Source organism: Crocuta crocuta, unplaced genomic scaffold, assembly GCF_008692635.1.
Source record: "Crocuta crocuta isolate KB4526 unplaced genomic scaffold, BGI_CrCroc_1.0 scaffold134, whole genome shotgun sequence".
NCBI lineage: Eukaryota > Metazoa > Chordata > Mammalia > Carnivora > Hyaenidae > Crocuta > Crocuta crocuta.
Genome location: NW_027530183.1, coordinates 5,175,878 through 5,199,806, shown reverse-complemented (window position 1 = coordinate 5,199,806; position 23,929 = coordinate 5,175,878). Strand labels below are relative to the sequence as shown.

The window sequence follows — 23,929 nt, the reverse complement described above, 5'->3', positions numbered from 1 at the left end:
ATTTCTGGGCGTGTCTGTAATGCATTCCTATCTGAGTGCTCTTTTTCTTTTCTTTTCTTTTTTTCTTTTTTTAATCTGAGTGGTCTTATACAGATATGATGTCTGGGTGGTAATTCATGGAGCTCTATGCTTATAATTTGTTTAAGTATATCACAATAAAAGTATTAGATATTTACATAAATATAATCTGTTGTAAGTCAGTTTTAAAAACATTTTTTTCTCTTTCCTTGTCATCTTCCTGCCATCTGAGTGTCCAGATATGGACAAGCAACTAAAACACTTCCTGTTGTTGATTCTTTATCCCAGATCCAAAGGAAAGAGCTAGATGGGCCAGTTACTCATTACAGAGAAATACCAGTAAGAGAGTAAAATGCACAGAAAAGATGAGGCTAAAGAGGAGACATACTTGGGGAGAAGAAGAGTGATTACAGTAACTTTCATAAAGTGAAAATAAAACATAGTATTACCCAATAAGACATCAGCTGCAAGCAAATGGTCCATCACACTATCCAAAATGTAAGTCTGAAATTCTTTTTGCTGAGTTCTTGTAGATCTTTCAGGGGAAGCCTAATCAATAAAATTTAGAATTAGAAGCAGAACCAGTAAAACAAAGAAAGGGGGTCAATCATAGTTATATTATTAATACTTACATAGTTACAAAAAAACCCCCTACTGGTAATTAATAAAATATGACATGAAAGATGGTAGAAATGCTTAGACATTCTTTTGTTTTTCTGACCATAGAATTAAAAAGAAGCAAAAGTGAAACATCTTTTGAATCCAGTCCTCCAAAAATATTCTCAGTATTTAATAAATATTTGATAATCTATTAGTATACCTCACTTCCAAAGACAGCTGGCAATTTATAATGAGATACAGATAAGATAAATCATAAAGTCATTAAAACAAATATAAAACCTCAGGAATCTAGGAATCAAGGGTGTAAAGTTGATGGGGAGGGGAATATTTATATCAAAACATTAACTAGGCAGATGGTACACAATTTAGCTCTGCGCTTTATAGGTATAGAAGCGAAAAAAGATGATACGGTTTACAAAGCTTTTTATTATCTATAAAAAGCAGCACACCCGATTGTCAGCAAGGGTGTTTTCTTAAAATTGTTCTTAGAGGAATGTTCTCTGTGGGGTTTTATAAAGACAACAATACTAACCCTACAGGTAATACCTTTGAGAATGATTTTATACAGTACCAAGATGATTTCAACAATGACCTTGAATAAAAGCCTAGGGCACAAAGTTAAACTACAGTCCTAGATGGCATTTCTACCGGCAATTAGAGGAATGTAACGCAGGTGCATAACTGGCAAGTATCTAATGTGAGAGGGGGGTGCAGAGCACTGAGAGCCTGGGGATGAAAGGTGGAAAATATCCTTTTGTCATCCTCAATGCCAGTTGGCTTTTGGTAGGAGTTGGATACTGAACAGTTCAACAAACTGACATAAAACTGTTTCTTAAAACGAGATCTGTATGCTTTGGTACAGGCATAGGTGTGATGCATTGCAGATCCCTGAATAGACACATCTGGACTATGTTTATGATCATGTTACAAAAGTGGGCTTTAGAACACTGCTCTGCTTTAGGTATTAAAAATTAAACTCTGCTCTATTTAAAAAAAAATACATTTCTTTCTATTCTGATTTTCAAGGTGGTACTCATAAAGGATTTAAAGGAGTAGTTAAAATCTAAATTCTATATTCAGATCAAAGATCTTATTCTAACCAACATCTAAACTAAAGTTGCAACAAACATTTCTCTGTTTTGCTGGTAGGACATATTTATTTTGTTTTAAAATGACAAAATGTGGGCCTAATAACAGTTAAAATAGTACTCAAGTTTAGAAATTTGGTTTGGTACTAGAATAATTTGGGGGAAAGTGAAGGATATGTCATATTGTCTTTAATCTTAGTAAGTTCTCCTGTGTAGTTGAACAGATTAATGACAATGGTCAACAGGAGAGCCGTGGCCACACCCTGCCAATTTCTCATGTGCATGGTACAGTAAGAATTCACCCCTGCCAAATAAAGAGAAAACAGCAGATTGATTAGATCTTTGAGGGTAACTTTGTAATCAGATCAGAGACCATCTTTTCAAACAGCCTGAGCAGATCAAAGTGTACTCAGGCGTAAGGCTCATCTTTCACAGGAGGATTTAAACACCCTGAAAAGAACAGTGCACATTCTGGATCATCATAACGCAAGGTGGTTGGTTAATGGAATAAATAATAATGAGTAGGGCTTATCAAATCTTAACTAGACAAAGTTTGGAGTCTGCAAACAGAGGGGCCATAGAACACAGAAAAGTAGCTTCATCAACAATATTTACTTAGTTAAGAAATATTCTTTTGAATTATGCAAGGATTTAAGGCTGGCTCAGTCACCAATAGGCATTTAATCCTCTGAATCCGCTCACAGAATTTTTTATATGAGTGATTATGACCCAGAATTTATGCTTGTTATTGGCTCTAATTGCAGAGTTTAAACGTTCTTGCTAAGTTTTACTGTAGCCTAACTTTTAAGGGATTTAAGGCTTTATGAATGAATGCACAGCTGTCTCAGAGGCATTTTTAAAAAAATAACATTCTATGGATTTGCTATTATGTACAAGACAGTGCTTAGTTTGATCTCATTTTCTCAATCTGCAAAATCTCTCTCTGCACCCCATTTTAGAGAGAAGGTAACTAAGGCTTAGAGTGGTTAAGTCACAACTAGGACTCAAACCTCAGTTTCTCTGATGGCAAAGTCCATGGCCTCCCCTGCTATACTATACTCTTCCAGCTCTACCAGAAGTCTCCATATTGAAGTTAACAAATGCACAAGAACTCTGCCTCAATCTCACCAATCTTCTACATTTCTACATCAACCTGGTCGGCTGCACCAGATACTTGGGATGAGTTCAGGGCAGAGGACGACAGGGTGAGCACTGTAATCTGCTCTGGTCTGTGGCTGTCACATGTCTTCCCAGTAAAAATAGGAAAGCCAGTCAACACCAGTATTCAGAGAATCACAGCCTCCTTTCTGCAGCCTGCAGACACCACACAGAACCTCCGTGAGCACAGGCCAGACAGCCCAGGGTGCCTGCTGCTCTCGATGAGGGCAGGGCAGCTCTGGGAGAAGACCTTAGGTGTTCTGTGGTTTTGGGAACAGGCTGAAGCTGTTAAGGACGAGGCTTTCAAGTGTCTTCATTCCGACTACAGTGTTCCTCTTCACTGATTTCTTCCCTTCTCTCAGTTATGGGAAAGTGCTCTCTTCGCCCCCTTCCGCCACTTTTTGTTTGTTCACTGTCCTACAGTCACCCAGGGTGGATTTCACTGATGTGAATGGAGAAGTCTTTTAGAAGATGGCTGCAATAGACAGTCATGAACTCCTGAGGGCACAGACAAATACTTATGGAAGGAGACCAGCACATCCTCCGACCCCAGGTTGCCATGGAGGTGCTCATATGCAGCGAAGTCACCGGGACTTCCAGAAGATGCCTGCTGGTGACAGGCACTGGTGGTGACAGACACCGGTGGATGGGAGCAGGGAGAAGAGCTCCTGGACACCCTGGCATATGCCAGCGAAGGCCACTTCATTTTCTCAGTAAGCCTTATGGGCTAGGTACTGTGTTATGAATCTTAAATATATTATCTTATTTAATTCTCACAGACCTCAGAGACAGGTTCTATTTTTATACCTTGTGAAACATGGGCAAACTATAAGGGGTGAAGAGAGTGAGCATGGCCAAGGACACAGCTATAACCAGCACGCACTTAATTTCTCAAAAACAGCTTTTGCTGGGTGATTTACATATATTTAACTCCCATAAAAATCATACAAAGGAGAGAAGTATATAAATCATTGTCTAGAGAATGGATTGAGTTCAGTGAGACAAAAGTGCTTATTTAATTCAAAACAGGCCCAGAATTCAGAACAGGTACTCCTCACTCCAAAACCGATGCTTTTCCCATTGCCCCACACGGTCTCCCTCATACTCAACCTCAGTGTCACACTCTGGCTAGCCTACACAAATGAGAATCTTTTATAATCAAATAAGTATGTGATCTTGGGGCGAGATTCCAACGATCCCAGGACTGAAGATGGCCTGCCTCAAATGTATCGAACTGAAAATCAGTTGGATCAAACCCCGTCCTTCATCCAGGTAAATGGTAAACATACAGGATAATTCTCTTCTTGAACAGCATTCAAACTCGTGTGCTTGCTGTTTATTTTCTTTACACCATCAGAGACATGGAGTGCAAGAAATATGTTCTGCATGTGTTTTCTATATGTGTATAGAAGAACTGGAAGTTCCTTGAAGGATTAAGTTAAATTTTAAAAGCAAATGTGTATCTCTTTTATTAGATGTATTACATCTTCCTATTTGAGAACTGCCAGGATGTAGTTACAGTTAAAGGATTAATATTGAAAAGAACAAGCCAAAACACCGTGCTAATAATTCTGTGAGAGATGAAAGGACATGTGAAAAGTGGTCCCTAACTTTTAAGGAGTTGATAATTTCCCTGGGAGTTTCCATCTTGACATCCCCTGCTTCTCCTCAAACTCTAACCCCACCACCCCTGACTCGCCACATCCAGTCAGGCAGAATACTATCCACAGCAATGAGAATGCTACCTCAAGGTTAGTACATGTTATAGCAAACAAAATTTCTCTTTGAAAAATATAGAAAACCCAAGTAAAAGACAATCATATTGCTTACCTATGGCTAATTAGCTATTAGGGTTCTTACAAGTCTGAAAAAGGCTATTACCGGATATATCTCCCCATATTTCCCACACATGTGTATTTTAGTATTTGGCTGACTTACGCTTTCTTGCACACACCTCTTCTGAACTTTATTATCCTGTTATTTTCTGATCACAATTTCATTTCGCATAGAATGCTCCAAATTCTTACCTGATACACGAAGATACTAGCAATCCTCACTTCTCCAATAAGGACAAGTTCTACCAGGCATGCCTTAAACTCTACCTTACTGATTGCTGAGGATATCAATTATTTTTCTACCCATAGTAAACACTGTGATCCTGGTTAAAATGCTTAGTATGACTGTATCTAAATTACACCAGCAATTTCTTTCAGTTGACCGAATTTCTTTTAGTTGATATTTTCACATGAATAAGAGAAAACCTCTCTTGTGGTTTTAAGGTTTCAAGTAAAAAATTAACCGTATTAGCCACTAGAGGGAGCAGAGAAAGTGCAGTTTCAGCTACCAAGTGGCTGAGAGCATGAGGGAAGTTCCCCAGAGAGAAAAGTAATTTAGTCTTTTAACTGACTGAATCGTTTCACAGAATGTTATTATTTTCAGAGTTCTGGAATGGACTGCTTGGCCCTACTTATATGAATTCACCAAAAAAAAATATGAATGTACAGGGAAATGGTTATATATTAAATTCTTTCTATGATCTTTTGAAAGTTTTCTAGGTGAACATTTGGTTTTCAGGCATGGCCAATTTCTACAGCTGGCAGTGTGGCCCCTTAAGCTCATTTTCTGATGCATTGGCTGATTCATATCACTTATAAGAAGAGGCAAGTGCAATGGACTGTCTCTGTCTCCCCTAAATTCATATGTTGAAGCTCTAACCTTCAATGTGACGGTATTAAGAGATGGAGTCATCAGAAGGTAATTCGGTTAAGATGAGCTCACGATGGTACAGTGCCCATGAGATTAGTGCCCCTATAAGAGGAAGGAACACGGGGCACCTGGGTGGCTCAGTCGGTTAAGTGTCCAACTTCAGCTCAGGTCATGATCTTACAGTTTGTGAGTTCAAGCCCCACGTTGAGCTCTGTCCTGACAGAGCTTGGAGCCTGCTTGGGATTCTGTGTCTTCCTCTCTCTCTGCCCCTCTCGTTCTCACACTCTCTCTCTCTCTCTCAAAAATAAATAAACATTAATTTTTTTAAAAATAAGAGGAAGGAACACAAAAGTTTTCTTGCACATGCGTTCATGAGCCCTCTTTCTCTCTCTCTGCCATGTGCGAGTATAATAATGTAGCCATCTGCAAGCCAGGAAGAGGGCACCAGAACATCACCAAGCTGGCATCCTGATGTCAGACCTCTCTTTCTGGAACTGTGGGAAATAAATATCTGTTTTCCACACCATCCAGTCTATGGTATTTTGTTGCAATCTGAGCTAAGAGAGCAAGCAACCTAGAACTTTGCTGCCTTGGGGAAAATTCAGTAACTTCATAGTAGTAGGCACCTACTATGTACAATGCACCATGTCTTAAGCTGCAGAGACTACCAAGAGCAATAATACCAGGTAATAATATGAAAGAGGGACAGAAGTAGGGAGAAGGAGACATTGCTGCTCTAAGTATTGAGAGAAGGTGCTGGCACACTAAGGCCCACGGGCCGTATCTAGTCCATGTCTGTCTCTGTGGACCAATTTTTATTGAAACACTGCCATGCTCACTCATTTATGTACTGTCTATGGCTGCTTTCTAGCTACAATGATATCTTTGAACAGTTGTAACAGAGATTGTATACCCTACAAAGCTTGACATTTTTATTATTTGGCCATTTACAGAAAAAGTCCGTCAATTCTTAGCCTAGGGAAAGGATAAGAAAGGTTTGAATTAGGGATATGCTCATGGGAGGGAACAGAGAGAAGAGAAACAAATTGTTAGGGTACACAGCACATCTGGGGTAAAAAATTCCCAGAGTCCATGATATGTTCTGTCTGTACAACCAGAAGAGTTTGAAATCTGAGAGGCATCTGGCATAAAGCGTGCTTGGATACTAATGTTCTAATTATAAAAACTGAGCAAAAGAGATATAAATGCATTTTTTTGTCCTTACCTCCAACAAAAGATCAATTAGTGGTGTCTGCTTGCTGGCAGGAGTAAGACAGAGGTTGTCTATTATTAAGACCCGCATGAAGTCAAAGACAAACTTTTTAGCTGGGTGATTGGTCAGATAGGTCTTCGTGCCCACGTTGCAGTACTCTGACTGGCTTCTGTTCATCCCTGTGTCTGCTGCAAAGGCTTTAAACTCTTCTGCTGGAGATCCAACTTCATCATCAAGATCAGTCACCTGGTAAAATCAAGTGGAAATACACGAGTCACATTTGATTTTATGTGATATTTTCATTTCCATGTTTCCTAAAATCCAAATTATAGCAGCAACAGTATTTTCCTTCAACATTTACCTCCTACTAAGGAATTCAATACATTACTTCACTTTGCTTATTTGACTGTCACGTCAAGGTAGTAGTAACTGGGAACCATTCGTATGGGTGCTTAACACATACTCTTTCTAATATTAAAGTGACCAGCCACTAACTGTGTATTTGTTTTATGTTGAATTTTTTCCTTTTTTTAAAATGTTTTTTAATTTACTTCTGAGAGAGAGAGAGAGAGAGAGCAAGCAAGCAGGGAGGGTCAGAGAGAGAGGGAGACGCAGAATCCGAAGCAGGCTCCAGGCTCTGAGCTGTCAGCACAGAGCCCAACGCGGGGCTTGAAGCCACAAACCGTGAGATCATAACCTGAGCCCAAGTCGGACACTTCATGGACTGAGCCACCCAGGCACGCCAAAGTTTTTCTCTACAATGGATAACTGCACTTAAAATAAATGAAATGATGAGAATGACTATATTTGCATATTGAAATATACCTAAGGAGAAGTCAATGTCACAGAATTTCACGTTAAGATCTGGCCCAAGGGTGGCATCTAAGAGCTGATCCATTTTTGCAAATTGAAAAAAAAAAAAACCCAGATAAATAAACAACAACAAAACCAGAACTGATTTTGAGCTAAGCGAAAAAGAGAGATCAGAAAACAAACGATAAGGTGCTGACAAGGAAAAGACGTTGATATAATACTAAAGGTCTGTTTTTACCAAAAAATGAAGATTTTAAAATTACAAACAAGCCAGGGTATTAAGGTCATGTGTTTTACTTGCCTTTCCTCCTAAAGTACCCTACAATTTTATAATAAGTGTTTCCACCTTTATACATGAAGAAAAGTGAGTATGAAGAAGGTAGTTTACCCCAGGTCCTAGAATAAGTGGTAGAATTAAGAGAAAACATGAAGTTCTGAAGTACAGGGAATACTAATGGTCTTGAGGGCTTTGTTTTAAAGGACAAAAGAAGTGTACCACTTATGATTACAGTCCAATAATTTTCTATTAAATTAGTACAGATTATAAAAAACAAAAGTGGAACAAAAAAGACAAACACAGATTTCACTTTTGTATAAAGACAGTAAATCCTATATTTAATTTGTAAATAAGGGAGGTGGAGGGAAGTGGAGTCTGACCGGAGTTCTGTAACCTGGCTACAACACTGCACAACGACACAGCTCTCAGCACGTAAAGCAAGAAATGGGTCCGCAGCAACTCAGAGAGGGAAGTGATTAACTGGGGACTTGCGAGAATACAGTAAATAAAACAGGAAGCAGGGTTCACTGCTATTTTAGGGGAAAGCAGAAGGAGAGTGTGGGGAGCAGACACCAGAGAATAATGTAAGAAGTGAGGTAGAAAGTTAGGAAACTAACTTGGTCAGAAGCTGAAAAGACTGGCAGGGAAACCCTGCTACCCACTGGAGCAGACTAATCCCAGGTGGACACTCCCCCCACCTTTCCTACCATCTCTGAGTAAGGGCGGATGTTGAAGGGGAAGACCGTGGCCGCTAATGCACACAGGAAGTCAGGGCTCATCCACATGGACGCCAGGTCGGGAACGTTGTGATATAAGTATCTAAAGAACTGCATCAGGGTCACGGGGTATTCTCGGAGCCAAGACCCCTCTTCTTCTGACTGCCAAGGCTGTCATGGGGACAAGAAAAGAAATAATATGTTAGAAAAACTAACACTGCCGCAAATCACTTTAAAAATCCATTACTCAACTTCTTTTCTAACACTGGACAGGGTAATGGCTCATAGCTCTTATGAACCACATTCACAAGCAATATACATAGATCTAGAAAATAAGCTAAAACAAACCCAATACTCCTAGAAACTGACAGGATGTTTGTCTGTTCACTGGCATACTCACGGCTCAGTAACTTGAGTCAGTGGTTTTGGTTATCATTATCAACATGAGTCTGGCTGTGTTATCCACAAAGCTGACCCACCCTCCATCATGCTGGCATGATGTTAGGAGTGACATAAAAGATGGGGGAAGTTACCTCACTTTTCCAAACCTCACATTGTTATATGTAAAATGACAAGAATGATGCTGTGAACCATTATGCAACAGTGATACCATGATTTATAATACGAAATATATACTTGGTCTTTGTCCCATCTCATTCTTGGCACAGAGTTACTAAAACCTTTGGAATGCTGTAAGTGAGAAAAGCCGTGAAGGTGTCTTTTGTTAATAATAGCAAACCCCTTGGGATGTCTAGGTGGCTCAGTCAGTTGAGAGTCCAACTCAATTTCAGCTCATGTCATGATGTCACAGTTTGTGGGGATCGAGCCTCACGACAGGCTCTGCACTGGCAGCATGGAGCCTGCTTATGGTTCTCATCTCTCCCTCTCCAGCTCACACATGTGCTCTCCCTCAAAATAAACATTAAAAAAAAACAACATAAAAAACCCCTTTCAACCACACCTGAGTTAATGTTAACAGTAAGACTTTTGGAAAGTCTCTACAGATGAAGACATGCCAGGGAAGCAACCACATGAAAGAGGGGTTGAGCTTTCATCTCACTAGAGCCCTGCACCCCCTAACTTCTAGGGAGGAAAGAGGGCCTGGAAATGGAGTTCAATCACCAATGGCCAATGGTTCGATCATGTTGATGTAATGAAGCCTGAATGAAAACCCTCAAGGACAGGGTCTGGAGAGCTTCTGGCTGGGTGGACACACAGAGGTGTTGGGGGAGCGGCAGGTAGAGAGGGCATGGGAGCCCTGTGCCCTTCTGCACACCCTACTCTCTGCAGCAATTCCATCTAGCTGTTCCCGAGTCACGTCCTTTTATAATAAACTGGCAGTCTAGTAAGTAAAATGTTTTCCCAAGTCATGGGAACCTCCAATTTACAGCCAATAGAGCAGAAGCACAGGCAACAACGTGGACGTGTGACCAGCACCTGACGTGCGGGTGGCAGGGCAACTGTGTGAGACCGAGCCCTTCACCTGTGGGATCTGACGCCATCTCCAGGTAGACCACGTTGGAACTGAACTAAGCTGTGGGACATCCAGCTCATGTGGCAAAACCCCCCACATACTTGGTGATCAGAAGTCAGATGTGAAGTAGTATAGTGGCAGAATACTGAGAGCAGAGGGGACACAGAGGAGTGTGTTTTCCCTTCAGAGCAATACAACGATAATAATGATGATGATAAAAAAGGGGAAAAGGATGTATGTGAACAATACCTATCTTTTGCTACTTGCCTAGAGAATGACTTTTTTAAGTTAGATTTTTGTATTTGTTTATGAAAAGGAACTAAAACAAGAGCCCAAAAGCATTCTAAATTAATACAATAGTAATGTTCTTTCCTAAGATGACATAAGAATAGCTTTGACTAAAATTAGGTTAGTACTTGTAATCCAAAGAGAGTTAGTAATTCCTCTTACAATGTGATCTTAAGTTGTATAAACAAATTAAATCATTATTCACAGTATTCCTGTAAAATAAATAGGAACATACATCTTGTCACTTACTCTTTCAATCTTTTGTATCTAAGTTAGAAATCATTAGAATAAACAAAAGCAAATACAAAATAAAACCAGTGCTGATATTTCTTTTGACGCAGAATCCGAAGCAGGCGAGAGAGAGAGAAAGAGAGAGAGAGAGAGAGAGAGAGAGAGACAGTCACAGAGACAGAGCATGAGTGGGTGAGGCAGAAAGAGAGGGAGACACAGAATCTGAAGCAGGCTCCAGTCTCCAAGCAGTCAGCACAGAGCCCGACATGGGGCTTGAACTCACGGACTGCAAGATCATGACCTGGGCCAAAGTCAGCGCTCAGCCGACTAAGCCACCCAGGCGCTCCAGTGTGCTGACATTTTTAATCTTTAAATGAATGTGATTTTCAAAGTTCAAGTAACATATTATTGCAATCACATACACTATTAATGTATATTTGTTATACATACACATTACATTAGAATATATATAACACTGATAATATCCATGAACACTTACAAAACACTATGTGCCAGGCACTCTTAGAAGTGCTTTGTGTATTTACTAAACTCCCCATTAAACCCTCACAGCAAACATAAGAGATAAGTTCCCTTATCACCAGCATTTTATACATGAGGAAACTGAGGCACAGACGTTAGCATGTCTTAAGTACCAGATACGGGATCTAAACCCAGGCAGGGCTCCAGAGTCTGTGGTCTAATCAACTGCACCGTACATCCCTACGGTAGAGAGAACCAAATGGAAGGACTGTGCAGTAAATAAACAGTCCTGTTACCTAACGATTTCCCCATGGGAAGAAATGTATCAGAGGAAGGAAGAATGGACTTACTGAATTCAGCATGCTGCGGAGCATCCCCAGTAATAAAAAAGCAGCTTCTGTGCACACGTTATGGATAGAGGAGACCACAGTTCCACTGGAAGCAGGAACTCCAAAGATAAATGTCCAAATGGAATCTAAATCAAACTGCAGAGGTCAAAGGGAACCAAGATTAGCCACTGTCAAGTATTTTCAGCTGGAGACCCTCACAAGTTCTAAGATTCTAAAATGTCTTTGAGACTGATCAGTTTGTTTTTCAAAGTGAGTAATGATGGAGAGAGTGAGAGACCTAGCACTTCTCCCTCCTAAATTTTAAAAGTTTGTAAAGTTTTACATTTATAAAGAAGAGTGAATAGTACTTATCATTCTAGGTCTACGTTAGAAACATTGTTTTCTACTTTTTGTTCTCGAATGAAAACAAACAGAAAGAAAATACATGCTAATTAGCAGGAGATGACATTATAGAACTAATTATTTTAAGCAGGATCTTTTAAAAAAGCACATGGAACTCACTTTTTACCCCTCTTTTGGCAGTGTTCTAATTCACATACAGGTAAGATTTAACAAAATAAAAATCAGTTTAGGAGACTTATTCATTGCAGTTTTATATAACACTTCATGACTATAGTGTCATGCTTGTTTTGAAAAATTATATAACCGACCAAACTCTGTTAAGCCCGAATCCATATCCTGACTTAATATAAGGGTACAGACTTTCTTTTCATTTAAAAGGTTTTGTCAATTACTAGAATTGATTTAAAATAGCATTAGGCATTATGATGGAAGTAAAGTTGAGTTTAAAACTAAACTGCTAAGTCTTTGCAGTACCACAAACAAAAGCTACACATAGATTCCACAACAGTCTTCACTTAGGATTCAAGTGAAGCCTCAGTGTTTCTGTACTGTGGATGTTACCTATCATTAAGAAATTAAAAACATTTTTGTAATCAGAATTTGCACTAGGAATCTTCTCCAATTAACTCATGTTACATAAGCACCTCTATTTTTAATTCTATAGAAATGACATTGTACTTCTAGGTAAGATCACGGAACTCAAATTCTTCAGATCACCATTTAAAATACTATCCGAAGTCTTTATGCATATAGAATCATATAATCATTAAAAAAAAAAAAAAAAACCACATAGGAAAAAAGGACTCCTTTTTTGCTAAAGTTTTCTATGATATCTTCAGATTTTTCTGTCCCAAATCAAATCTTAAATGTGAGAAAGGGATGGAACCCCTTTGGTTTTACTGTGAGCAACCCATCACCCTGTAGTGATTTTCCAGCACGTATAACCACACTTCCGCCTTACTAGATAATTCCTACCTGGCAACCCTGCTTACATCGGCTGCTGACGACAGGCACACTGACCTGCAGGTTCTCAGGCAGCTCACTAACTGGCTGCTGCAGAAAGAGTGCCATGAGGAGAAAATAGAGAGCAGGGACATTAGTGTGTTTAGGGAGGAAGGACTGCAGAACTGGGAAACCAGGAAAGTGACAAGCATCCCGGTTAATCTCCCTGACCGTCGATCGCCCGCCAGCGCTCCTGCCCACATTGAATCCTAAGAGGAGAGGAAATGTAACAGTAAGTACAAAGTGAATAATCGACCACCTTGCTGTATTAACAAAGAAAGGAGTCATTCAGTATAGGTGACATTTCTACTCAGAATATTCGTATTAATAAAAGCAATTAGCTATTCCATTGTTGAATTAATCTTCTAGTTACAAGCTGACTGCACGACCTCTGATTTTGGCAAGCCTGTCGATTAGAACACAGGTCTTGAAAACTAGCTGTGACAATCAAGATACAAGAGAGAATATAAATTCCACTCATTAAAAGAAGCACCTCAAATGAGCTCTAACATTTCCCTAAAAAAGAAAGTTAAAATCAAAACAGACCCAAAGTTTAGGGTGCTACAAAAATGTACCTTAAAAAAACTAAAACTGCTGTAATTATATTCGGCATGTAATTATAATGAACTCTATTCAGTTAATATAGGTCATTTGTCCCGAAGATCATGTTAACTTAGTTACCTTTAAATCATCTACAAGTTTTGAGACAAGACAAAATAAATGAGCAAACTAATCTTTCCGCACAACATGATCTGTAATTCTGCTGGGAAGTTGCCCAGCGCTGCTGGGACTGGGACTGTAGACACCGAATCCTTCCCAGAAACACAGCTCTACCAGGAGAGGGTCAGCGCTTGCGGATGTGGCTTATACGGCAGCGGCCTTTCTAGTAACCCTGCTCCTTCCGTTACAAAACTTATCAGGACACAAGTCCAATAGTTAGTTCTTCTGCCTCCCCAAACCTAGCACAGTGCTCAGCACAGAATACATGTGGGCCAGAGTTTCAGTATAAAACTTGTGTGAAGGGCAACCGAGTGATGAAGGATTGATTTTTACTCTCAAGCAATCTGTGTTTCAAATAAATACTCATTTTTTTCCTTCCAATTCCTTTTCTCTAGGATGAAGTAAGCACGCAACTTGCTATTTAAAATAATAAAAGAGAAATTTGCGTCCAGCTAGCTTTTTAATGATTTCTTCCTAACCAACTGCTTCGTGTGTTGTGAATTAATCTTCTGATGTCGTCTAATTAAAGAACTGTATAGCAATTTACTGACCTCTTTCCCACAACTCATTTCTCAAACACAATGAGCATGTGAGTCAGAGATTACTATTATCCTTTCTATAACACGGAAAATACGCAGTTTGTTCAGAGTCACAAAACTGAAGAGTACTGGTGCTAGGACTTGAGCTAATGTCTATTTTAGAGCCTGTGAAGTTACATGGTGTCCCCTGGTCTTCTTAATGACACTGCCACATTTCTGAAAGACTGGCTGCATTTCGACACAGGTGATTTTTGCCCACAGTGAATTCTGAATGAAATTACCAGTATAAAAAAGTCTTGAGCTTTAAGAAGTCAGAAGACATAAGTGGTATTTTATACATTAAATAGGAAAATAAATGTTGAATAAACTACAGGTCCTAAATGAAAACCAATACCAGCATTCATTTGCCTTTCTAAATTCTCACACTCTATTTTTCCCTATAATTAGTCTTAAGGAATACTTAATATGTTATTAACAATTACACATTTATGTAGATTCAAGTAACAGCTACGTGAAAGGTATTTTTATAAAAAATTTTTGACAAAAACTAACAAATGTGAATGAAACACTCAAAGACATTAGGTTGCTCATCACATCAAACAGAGAACAGAATCAAATGATAGGATATGTATCCGTATACATACACCTATTTGTGTGTGATCACACAGGTATTCAGGGAAAATTTAATTAAATTGAATCAAATTTAAATTACACTTAAGTTCCTACATTTTGCTTTTAGAACGAGAAGAGCTTTAGAACGAGAAGAGTTTTAGAACAAGAAGAGCAAATGCAGTTTGTAAGCAGGTATAAAAGAAGACAAATTCCAAGGCATGAAGTCAGGTCAGAGATAGAAAAGGCACCTTTTTCTGATATTACAGACAAAAGAACAGGACTAACACTTAGAAGGCAGTTACTCGGACACCAGTACTGTCTGACTCAGGAACTTTATGCATTTAAGAGTCTTACTTTCCTAATTAGAGAAATTAATCCTTAATTTTTATTTATTAGGTTTATTTCATATAAAGTATAACATATCCATAAAGTATATACCTGTCTCCACAATCATAAAGCTCAAAAGAGATGAAGCACGTTAAAGAATTTTGTAAAGCACAATGCGCTATGTGAATCTCAGGGGCTACTACTGTGGTTTTTGGCCTTCGATGGGAAGTAGTGCTGTCTATTAGCATTTGAAACTCTCATATTCCACAGAACTCACATTCTGCTCTACCTTCCGTTGCTTGCTCTCCTAGGAGCAATCATTAAGGTCAACAAATGTAAGGTCTTGCTATCAAACTGTTACTAACAATAACATTTGTAGGCTATATCCGACCCTTAGGGTCAATGCAAAATAGTGATCTTTTTAGACCATAAAAACCATGATAACTTAGAATATGTATTTCAAAGCCATCTACTTTTTTGAGAAATCATTTCACCGTGAATTCCCTTCTTCATTACAAAGTTGTTTCAGACATTTTCCAATGTGAAGTAACAGTAAAATAATCTTACGTTGTAAACTTGGTCTTCCTATTATTTTCTTTGATATATGAATCAGATGCAGGCAGCACCTAGGTATTGATGCTTTTACTTTTTTTTTTTACAGATAAATTACATATTCAATATGGATCCCTAATTTTTCCATCCAACAAGAGTAAACAGGTATTCTTGATGCTTATTCCAGAATATAATTATATACAATTTTAAAATGTAATGTTATAAAGACAAATATATTTTAAAAGTATATACTTTAAGAATTTAAAAAATACTGTAAGAAGTGAAAAACTATGGTTTTCAATAAAAACATTACCTTAAATATATATATTCCAAAATAAGAACACTAATTAATATGAATAAAAATATAGCAGCTCAAATGAATCTAACATAGAAAGCTATAATTTTCTAATATTACTTAAATGCTCAGTTCCACATTGAAAATAGCACAGAACTAGCAAGCAGAGAATAAGGAAATTCGGCTGAAACCCTGAGCTTAATTAATCTTTGAGAGGCAATATAACACAACAGTTAAAAGCATGGGCTTTTGATCTAATCAACCTGGATTCAAAGCTGACACTACTAGTTGACAAGTAACTTCACACCTATGGTTGGTTTTCTCATCAGTGTAATGGGTAGGATAGAATTTATACCTCAAAGGACGACTGAAAATGAAAACGTTTAGTAACTGGCACAGAACAAGCACTCAAAATACTGATTATTATTAACTGAGTTTGGATGATTTGCTAATTATTTACTTATACATAAGAAAGGGAACTATACAACAAAAAATAAGGAATTCCCTTGAGTTTTTACATCTTTAATATCCTGTCTCTGAGTTGTTTGATTTGCAATTAAAAATGCCAAATTTGAAACTTGCTAAGCTGTTTATTCACATTCATTCATTCATTCAAATTCATGACTCTTAATGGTTGTCAGATGAACTGAAGACTATAAGATTTAAAAACAAAATACAACAGCTTATTTTATAGCAGTTGATGGTAAAAGTCCCATACCTAATACAGTTCCGATCTTATTAGTTAAGACAGAATCTGTCTGCTCCAGCCACCCTCCTCCGCTGAGTCCTTCCTTAAACTTGATGAGAATGGACTGATTACTCAGCAGCACAACAAGAATCCGCATGGCTGCGGTGACTGTGGTGGAGTGTAAGTGTTCTTCCATAAACATCATAATCCAATCAAAGCCCAGTGTCCTGACCAGTTCTTCACAAGCTCTATTTAAAGGGAGATAATTAAGAAGAAGAAAAAAAATAGAATATTAATTTCAAAGTATTAGGATTTCTAATTTAAAAAAATTTAAGTAAGATTAGGTTTTGTTCTCAAGATACTACAAATTGCAAGGTTCAAAAAATTCTATGAAAAGTAGCAATTCTTTCTTTTGTCTACGGGGAATGAACTAGTATTAACTGGTACTATCAATTCTAAAAGATTTTACTTACTGCAAATTAATGCTTGTCTTTTCTTTAGATGTATAAACTAGTTTTAGCAAGATATCTAGAAGTCTGTTCCTCAAAAGTATAAGATTAGCAGATACAAGACCTCCAAACTCTTCTTCAGTTCCTACAATGAAAATATACACATTAAATTACCTTAGTAGATAAATCAGTATAAACTATATTAATACTGTTCCAAGAAATTTCACTGAAAATTGCATCTTTTAGAAAACATTTTCTCCAAAAATAAAATAAACTTAAAAAGATAAATTTAAAAGGGCGCCAGAGTGGCTCAGTCTGTTAAGCATCTGACTTTGGCTCAGGTCACAATCTCTGGGTCCATAGGTTTGAGCCCTGCATCAAGCTTTGTGCTGACAGCTCAGAGCTTGGAGCCTGCTTTGGATTCTATGTCTCCCTCTCTCTGTCCCTCCCCTACTTGAGCACTATCTTTTTTCTCTCTTTCAAAAATAAACTTAAAAAAAAAGAAAAAAAAAACATTTTCTCTAGGAGTACTTTAGAATCCTGAAAATTCTTCATTTATGTGTGACTTTATCTAAACACGTAATAAAAGATGGTAAATCCTTTCTTATATTAATATTTCTCCACCAGCAACAGAGGTGAAATTAATCACATGAATAAAAACAACAGTCCAAATCCTTAATTTCCAGTTTCATTTTGAAGGATATAAATTTGCCAAATTTAAAAACAAAAAGCAGGAAGCATAAACTATTCTGTAAATGTAATAAAGGAGACTTAGAATTAAATAGAAGAGAGGCAAAGGCACACAAATGTACAAGAGAAACTGGAAAAGCAAGGGAGGGAAACAGAAAGCTTATGGTTTTCAATGGCGATGGTGCAGACTTCTTGGCCCAGCCGGGACACTGATGGGCAATGGGCTGGTAAATCACAATCCCCACACCTTCCTTTATTCCAGAACTGAAGTTTGGGCTAAACTTTAACTGCAATGGTCATATGCTTTTATTTGTTTGGGCAAGAGATGCTTTTTACCTTTAAACAACCTTTTAAAATGTTACTTTTGTGCCTCAATCATTGACTGGTAAGAATGCCTGAAGCTTACCTAGGGAAACTCAAGATTCTCTTCCCTTTTAAGAGGTAAGACTGGTATTTTATAAATTGCTTTGTTGAAAACATATCATATAAACTAAATTGAGATAAGAATCACTTCCTTTCAATTATTTCAACTATTTCTTTTCAGGAAAATGGTGATCCAACAGAAATGAAAAATTCTCCTTAGATTTAGGTCTAGTTTTCTGTCAGTTTTGCTTCTCTTAATTTTGAAATATAGTTTAAAATAATAAACTCTGAATTTCCAGCTTAACTTGTTTCTACTCCGACTGATGTTTTCTTCCGCAGTGCACTACCCTTTTATGCTATTTTATTTTGCACTATTACATCGCTCTTCAGCATTATTCAGGCCATTTTCTCTTTCGTAGGTGTATCCGGAATGCTATATAAACTACTTCAAAGAAAAACTATGGTTTTCATTTTTTGGAACATCCTATTATAATTAATGTAGTCTTCAGTTCATGTCAAATAAACAATAAATGTCCTATACTAACAAGACCAGCAATGTGCTTCTGACTTTCTCTAATATTTCAAATGGCAATGAAGTGATGAGAATACTAATGAACTTGGCATATCAACAGAAAAAGTTGCTAATTTATACATCTCCACTACTGTACTCTTCTCAAAGGAAATTTTACAGTAGTTGTGCTAACTGAATTCAACAACTAGCAAGAAATATGGAGACTAGAGAAATATTTGTCTCACATCTTTTTATACTTGAAATAAACGTTCTAGGTTTCCAAAGATTTTTAATGTACTTTCAGTAATATCTGTTTACTTGGCTTATATTAATTCAGAGCTAAGAAATAATCTGTGCACATGAAAGAAAAATGTAGTGGTTAAAAAAAGCTTACAATGTTGGTCTGGATTACCTGGGTTCAAATGGAAGTAGTATGATCTCAGGTAAATGTCTTTTATAATTTTTCTAGGCCTCAGTTTCTCCCCTTGGAAAACTAGGATAGCAATAATGCCTATTTCATAGAATTGTTACAGGAATATAAACAGCACTTAAATACTACCTGGTAGACATTAAGCACTCAGTAAGTGTTATCCATTGATTTTATCTTATGCTTCTCATCCACTGCTAATTCGCTTTACCAAAGAAACATCAACATTTTTCCAAATGAGGCAGTAGACGAATGGTCAGCAGCAGCCTTACATTCTGTTAGGATTTGCAGCAAATCACTCAGCCTCTCAAATCTTGAGTTTCTCTTTTGAAAAACGTGATTACAACCCTTTCTCTTCTTGTTCATGAAGCAGTGGAGAGGCTGTGCACCAGACGGTATAGCCAACATGGAGGAGAACACCTTTGTGAGGCACTGATTCAACAGTGTTTTCCTCCCCTGCCCAGATGGATAGTAGAGTAAGGGAAGTCATTTATGTGACACAATTTTGGAACAATGGAACATTATGGGTAATAATGTAAGTAATGCTGACATATATAAGATGTTGTGAATTTAATTATAAGTCAACCTAAAAGGTCCTTTCAGAGCACATGGCTGCTTAGTGAGAAGAGCATGTGACTCTTGATCTTGGAGTTGTGAGTTCGAGCCCCACGCTCAGTTACGAGGTGACTTAAATTAACTTAAAAATAAATAAAAATAAAAGGTTCCTTCAATGCTTTCCAAACAAATCTATCCTAGAATATGTACCAGGAAAACTATAAAACAAGGTGGGGGGAAATAGCCACCAAACGAAGAAAATATATGAATAAAAAAATGCACTAAATGGAAAAAAAAAGTGGTTGTCATGGGCTCCAAATCCCACAACTTATGAAACTATTTACATTTATATAAAATGGTTCTAAAATGTTTTTTCCCCTAAGTGACTACTAAATCTTTAATAGGAAAACAAAAATAGTAGTTATAAACATATAATTCACACTAGCAAGTATCTGTATTTCTAAAGAAATGTATGTAATTTTAAAAAGTCAATTAATGCTCAAAAATCACAGAGTTGAGGCTCCTAGGTGGCTCAATCAACTAAGCATCTGACTCTTGTTTTCAGCTCAGGTCACGATCTCACATTTCATGAGTTCAAGACCCGCATCCAGCTCTGTGCTGACAGCATGGAGCCTGCTTGGGATCCTCTCTTCTCCTCTCATTCTGCCTTTTCTCTGCACTCTCTTATAATAAATAAAACAACTTAAAAAAAAAAGTCACACAGAATTGTGTTTGCTATTTAAAGGAACACTGCTATGAATCCTCTAAGAATATGAAAGATTTAATTAATGTATTCTATTTTTAAGTTTGTTTTTACAATGATTTGCCAACTCTATATGTTATGCTATGCTCACCAAGTGTAGCTACCATCTGTCACCACACAACACTATTACAATACCACTGACTATATTTCCTTATGCTGTACTTTTCATCTCTGTGACTTTTCTTTTTTTACTACTTTAAGAGTTTGTTTTTAATTCATGTGTAATTAATATACAGTGTTATGTTAGTTTCAGATGTACAATGATTCAACATTTTTACACGTTTCTCAGTGCTTATCAAGGTACGTGTGCCCTTCATCCCTGTTATTTTCCCATCTCTCCACCCACCTCCAGGAAAGATTTTAGTTTTAAAGTAAAATCCACACCCTATTAAATTCCATAGGTGATTTTATACTTCTGCATATTGTACAGGTTTAAGATAAATACAACTGTGAAAGACCATAAAAAGCAATGTAATGAGAAAATATAATAGCATCACATGTAATAGTAAATTGTGCCAGAAAACAGGGCATGGTAATTAGTTTTCAAGCTCCAGACTTGGCTCACCAGTATCAAGCTTCTCTTCATTGTTTATTTCCATAACTACAAATTTCTCACAAACTGCAAACGTTGGTAAAGTAGAAGAAATAAACTGGCCAAACCTTTAAATATAAGAAAAAAAAGTTACAGATTTTAGGTTTCTCTCTGCCCAAACAAACAAAAATATAAATAAAACACAAAGAAATGAAAAAACAGTGCTCCCTGTTTTACCTAATCTCTTACAGACCTTGAGGCGACCGCATTTGGATTACTTCCCCTAGGACTATCGCAGTTAACATTATATGTTACAATGTTTTAAAATAGGGAAAAATATATTTCCCCAGAAATATGAGTCCTTTAATGTACTAACCCTTAATGCACTTTGAGAACCAAGTAGTATGATCCAAATTAAAATGTCCTAAAATAAATAAATAAAACAAAATGTCCTAACATTATCTATACGGATCCACTGTAGCCTAGTAGTTAAGAACTTGGGTTTTAGAAACACAGGTAATGTTAAAATCCTGGCTCTATCAGTTTTTAATCTTGTTACTTGAGGCAAGTAGCTTAACTTCCCTGGGTTTTAATTTCTTAATCTGTAAGGTAGAGAAAAATAAAAAACTTGATAGGTTCTAAGGATAATTTAACAAAGTGATTGTTACAGTTCTGGAAAAGAACTATTTAAATCTAGATTTAAATAAATGTTGTTAAACAGCAATAAACAATAATCTCCAAAATAATTTTTAAACTCCAGTTTTAAATCTGTTGCCAAGTTACAAAAATGTCTTCAAGGTAAATGAATATAAAAGTGAGTGATTTACATGCTACACAAAGTAGAGGTTAGTCTACTGGGGATACTCTAATCAGTCACTCTGATTTTACCTGTGATAACCTGGCTGATTCCATGAAAATGGTCAAATTGAGTTCAAGCAGTTCTCTACTTGGAAAATACTTTGGTTAGGCAGCTTTTTCCCATTTTTGTCTAAGATGGGAATTACCATGTGGAGAGTGAAACCTCTCATTAGCAGCAAAATAATACAGCATATAAAAGGTTTAAACATACAAAAATAAAATATCACCATCTGTTTGGGTGATAGAAAATAAATATATAAAATAGATGGCATGCCTACTACAGGGTGTGTGTGTGTGTATGTGTGTGTGTGCGCGCACACACGCACGCACATGTGCACATACACTTGAGAAGTAGCAGGGCTTGGGGAAGATGTACCAAGAGTTCCTATACTGAACACTTTTATGTCCATGACAAAATGTCATTGGGCTCAGTCCTACCTAATTTCTCATTCACTAGTGACAATACCTGGTTTTGCTTTATAAAGGCAAGATAATATTTTTTATGCCTTACAAATATCTTGAATGTTAACATTACAGGTATCATACAGGCATGAGAACCAATTTCGTTTCATTCATTTTAGTCTCACTGGTACTTTTAGTTAATAAACAGACAGATATAGAAGTTGTCACTACCTGAGCAGATCATTGCTGTTGGGAAAACCTTGCAGTAAGAAGCTCAGCACATTACTAATAGCAGCAATGGTGGGCTGGGATAAAGACATGTCCCGAAGAGTCAGGAGCAACTTGGGGATGAGCTGGAATTCCCTCATTAACTTGGCATTCTTGGAAGCTTCACTATAAAAGAAAGAAGATTTTATATGGTCTGTGCTTATCATCTCTTCAATAACTGAACAATAAACTACACAGATATTAACTAATACCTGGACTCAGTGAGAAGTTCAATAAAGTGTTCAAATAAGGAAAGATGAAGTTCATATGGTGCATGGAGCCAAACCTACAATAAAAAGAAAGAACTGTGGTACATGTAGGGCTAAAAAACACCCAAATTGACTATCCAACAAACATAAATGCAGCACACAGCACTTATTTCACTTATATAATTAACTGACTATAACCACTTTATAAATTTTTATTTGGTGAAGCCCTATAAAATTGCTTGTATAGAAGACTTATGATTCTGTTCATAAAGGAATAATTGCTATGGAAATTACCCTCCTAAACAACTGGAAAGGCAAGTTCTATAGAAAGCTTATCTGGAAATTAGTGACTGAGTATTATTACTGAATACGGAACACAACGTACAGAAAAGAATGAATACTGAATGCCGTAAATTGAAGACAAAGACTGAGTGACTGAAATCTCATGTGCAGTCCAAAACTGGAAATAACCACTGCAGAATAGTACACTAAACAATTCCTGGAACTTAACAAAGGTCTGAGACTAGTTTTTACTCCCACCAAAGAGTGCATAGACTTCACAATACATAGGGAGTTGGGTAGAGGCCTTAGAAGTGACAAACTGAGTATTAGTCAGTGCCAAGCTAAAGGTTACTCTAAGTCCACCCTAACAAATCCTAAAAGCATGCATCAAAAAGATAACTACAATGCCAGAGCAAAGTTCAATACTTTTATAAGGGAATACAACAAAATCTAGCAGTTAACAATGTAAAATTTAGCATACAACAAAAAATTACAAAGTATGCAAAGAAAAAAGAAAATATGACATACAAGTAGGAGAAAAATCGATTATTACATATAGCTCAGAAATGACAGATGTTAGAATTATGAGAATTATTTTAAAAATCTGTTAAAAATTTTTAAATATTAAAAGTATACTCCAAGGGCACCTGGGTGGCCTAGTTAAGGCTCTGACTCCTGATTTCGTGATCTTGTGGCTCGTGGGTTCCAGCACGTCAGACTGTACACTGACGGCGGGGAGCCTGCTTGGGGTTCTCTTTCTCTCCCCCTCTCTCTGCCCCTCCCCTGCTCTTGCTCACTCTCAAAATAAATCAATAAACTTTAAAAAAATAAATTAAAAATATGTTCCATATGCTAAAGAATGCCACCAAAAATATGAACATGAGGAGGAGAAACAGAAAATACCTCAAGATGCAAAATGAACTTCTACAGATGAAAGCAAATATTTAAAATAAAGAATATACTGGATGAAACTAACAGCAGATTGGACATTGCAGAAAATAATTCAGTGAGGTTGAAGGCACTACTCAAAATCGAGCATGAGAAAAAGAATGAAAAAGAAATTACTAGATAGAGCATTAGGGACTTGATAGAAAATATCAAGCAATCTATC

General features: G+C 37.2%; 1 protein-coding gene across 5 annotated transcripts in view; it reads right to left on the bottom strand.

The window, feature by feature from the left end:
- The window catches only part of WDFY3 (WD repeat and FYVE domain containing 3), a 229,970-nt gene that overhangs the window by 61,978 nt on the left and 144,063 nt on the right, over positions 1–23,929 (bottom strand). For 4 of the 5 annotated variants that reach the window (XM_077765173.1, XM_077765175.1, XM_077765176.1 and 1 more), the window contains 10 exons: positions 22,540–22,613; positions 22,292–22,453; positions 20,834–20,928; positions 16,984–17,104; positions 16,541–16,758; positions 12,751–12,986; positions 11,434–11,568; positions 8,602–8,781; positions 6,817–7,050; positions 468–567 (listed from right to left, as the gene is read on the bottom strand). In XM_077765173.1, coding sequence (XP_077621299.1) covers positions 468–567; positions 6,817–7,050; positions 8,602–8,781; positions 11,434–11,568; positions 12,751–12,986; positions 16,541–16,758; positions 16,984–17,104; positions 20,834–20,928; positions 22,292–22,453; positions 22,540–22,613 — 1,555 coding nt within the window. The remainder of the gene's footprint in view (positions 1–467; positions 568–6,816; positions 7,051–8,601; positions 8,782–11,433; positions 11,569–12,750; positions 12,987–16,540; positions 16,759–16,983; positions 17,105–20,833; positions 20,929–22,291; positions 22,454–22,539; positions 22,614–23,929) is intronic. The other variant, XM_077765174.1, reaches the window with a different exon arrangement.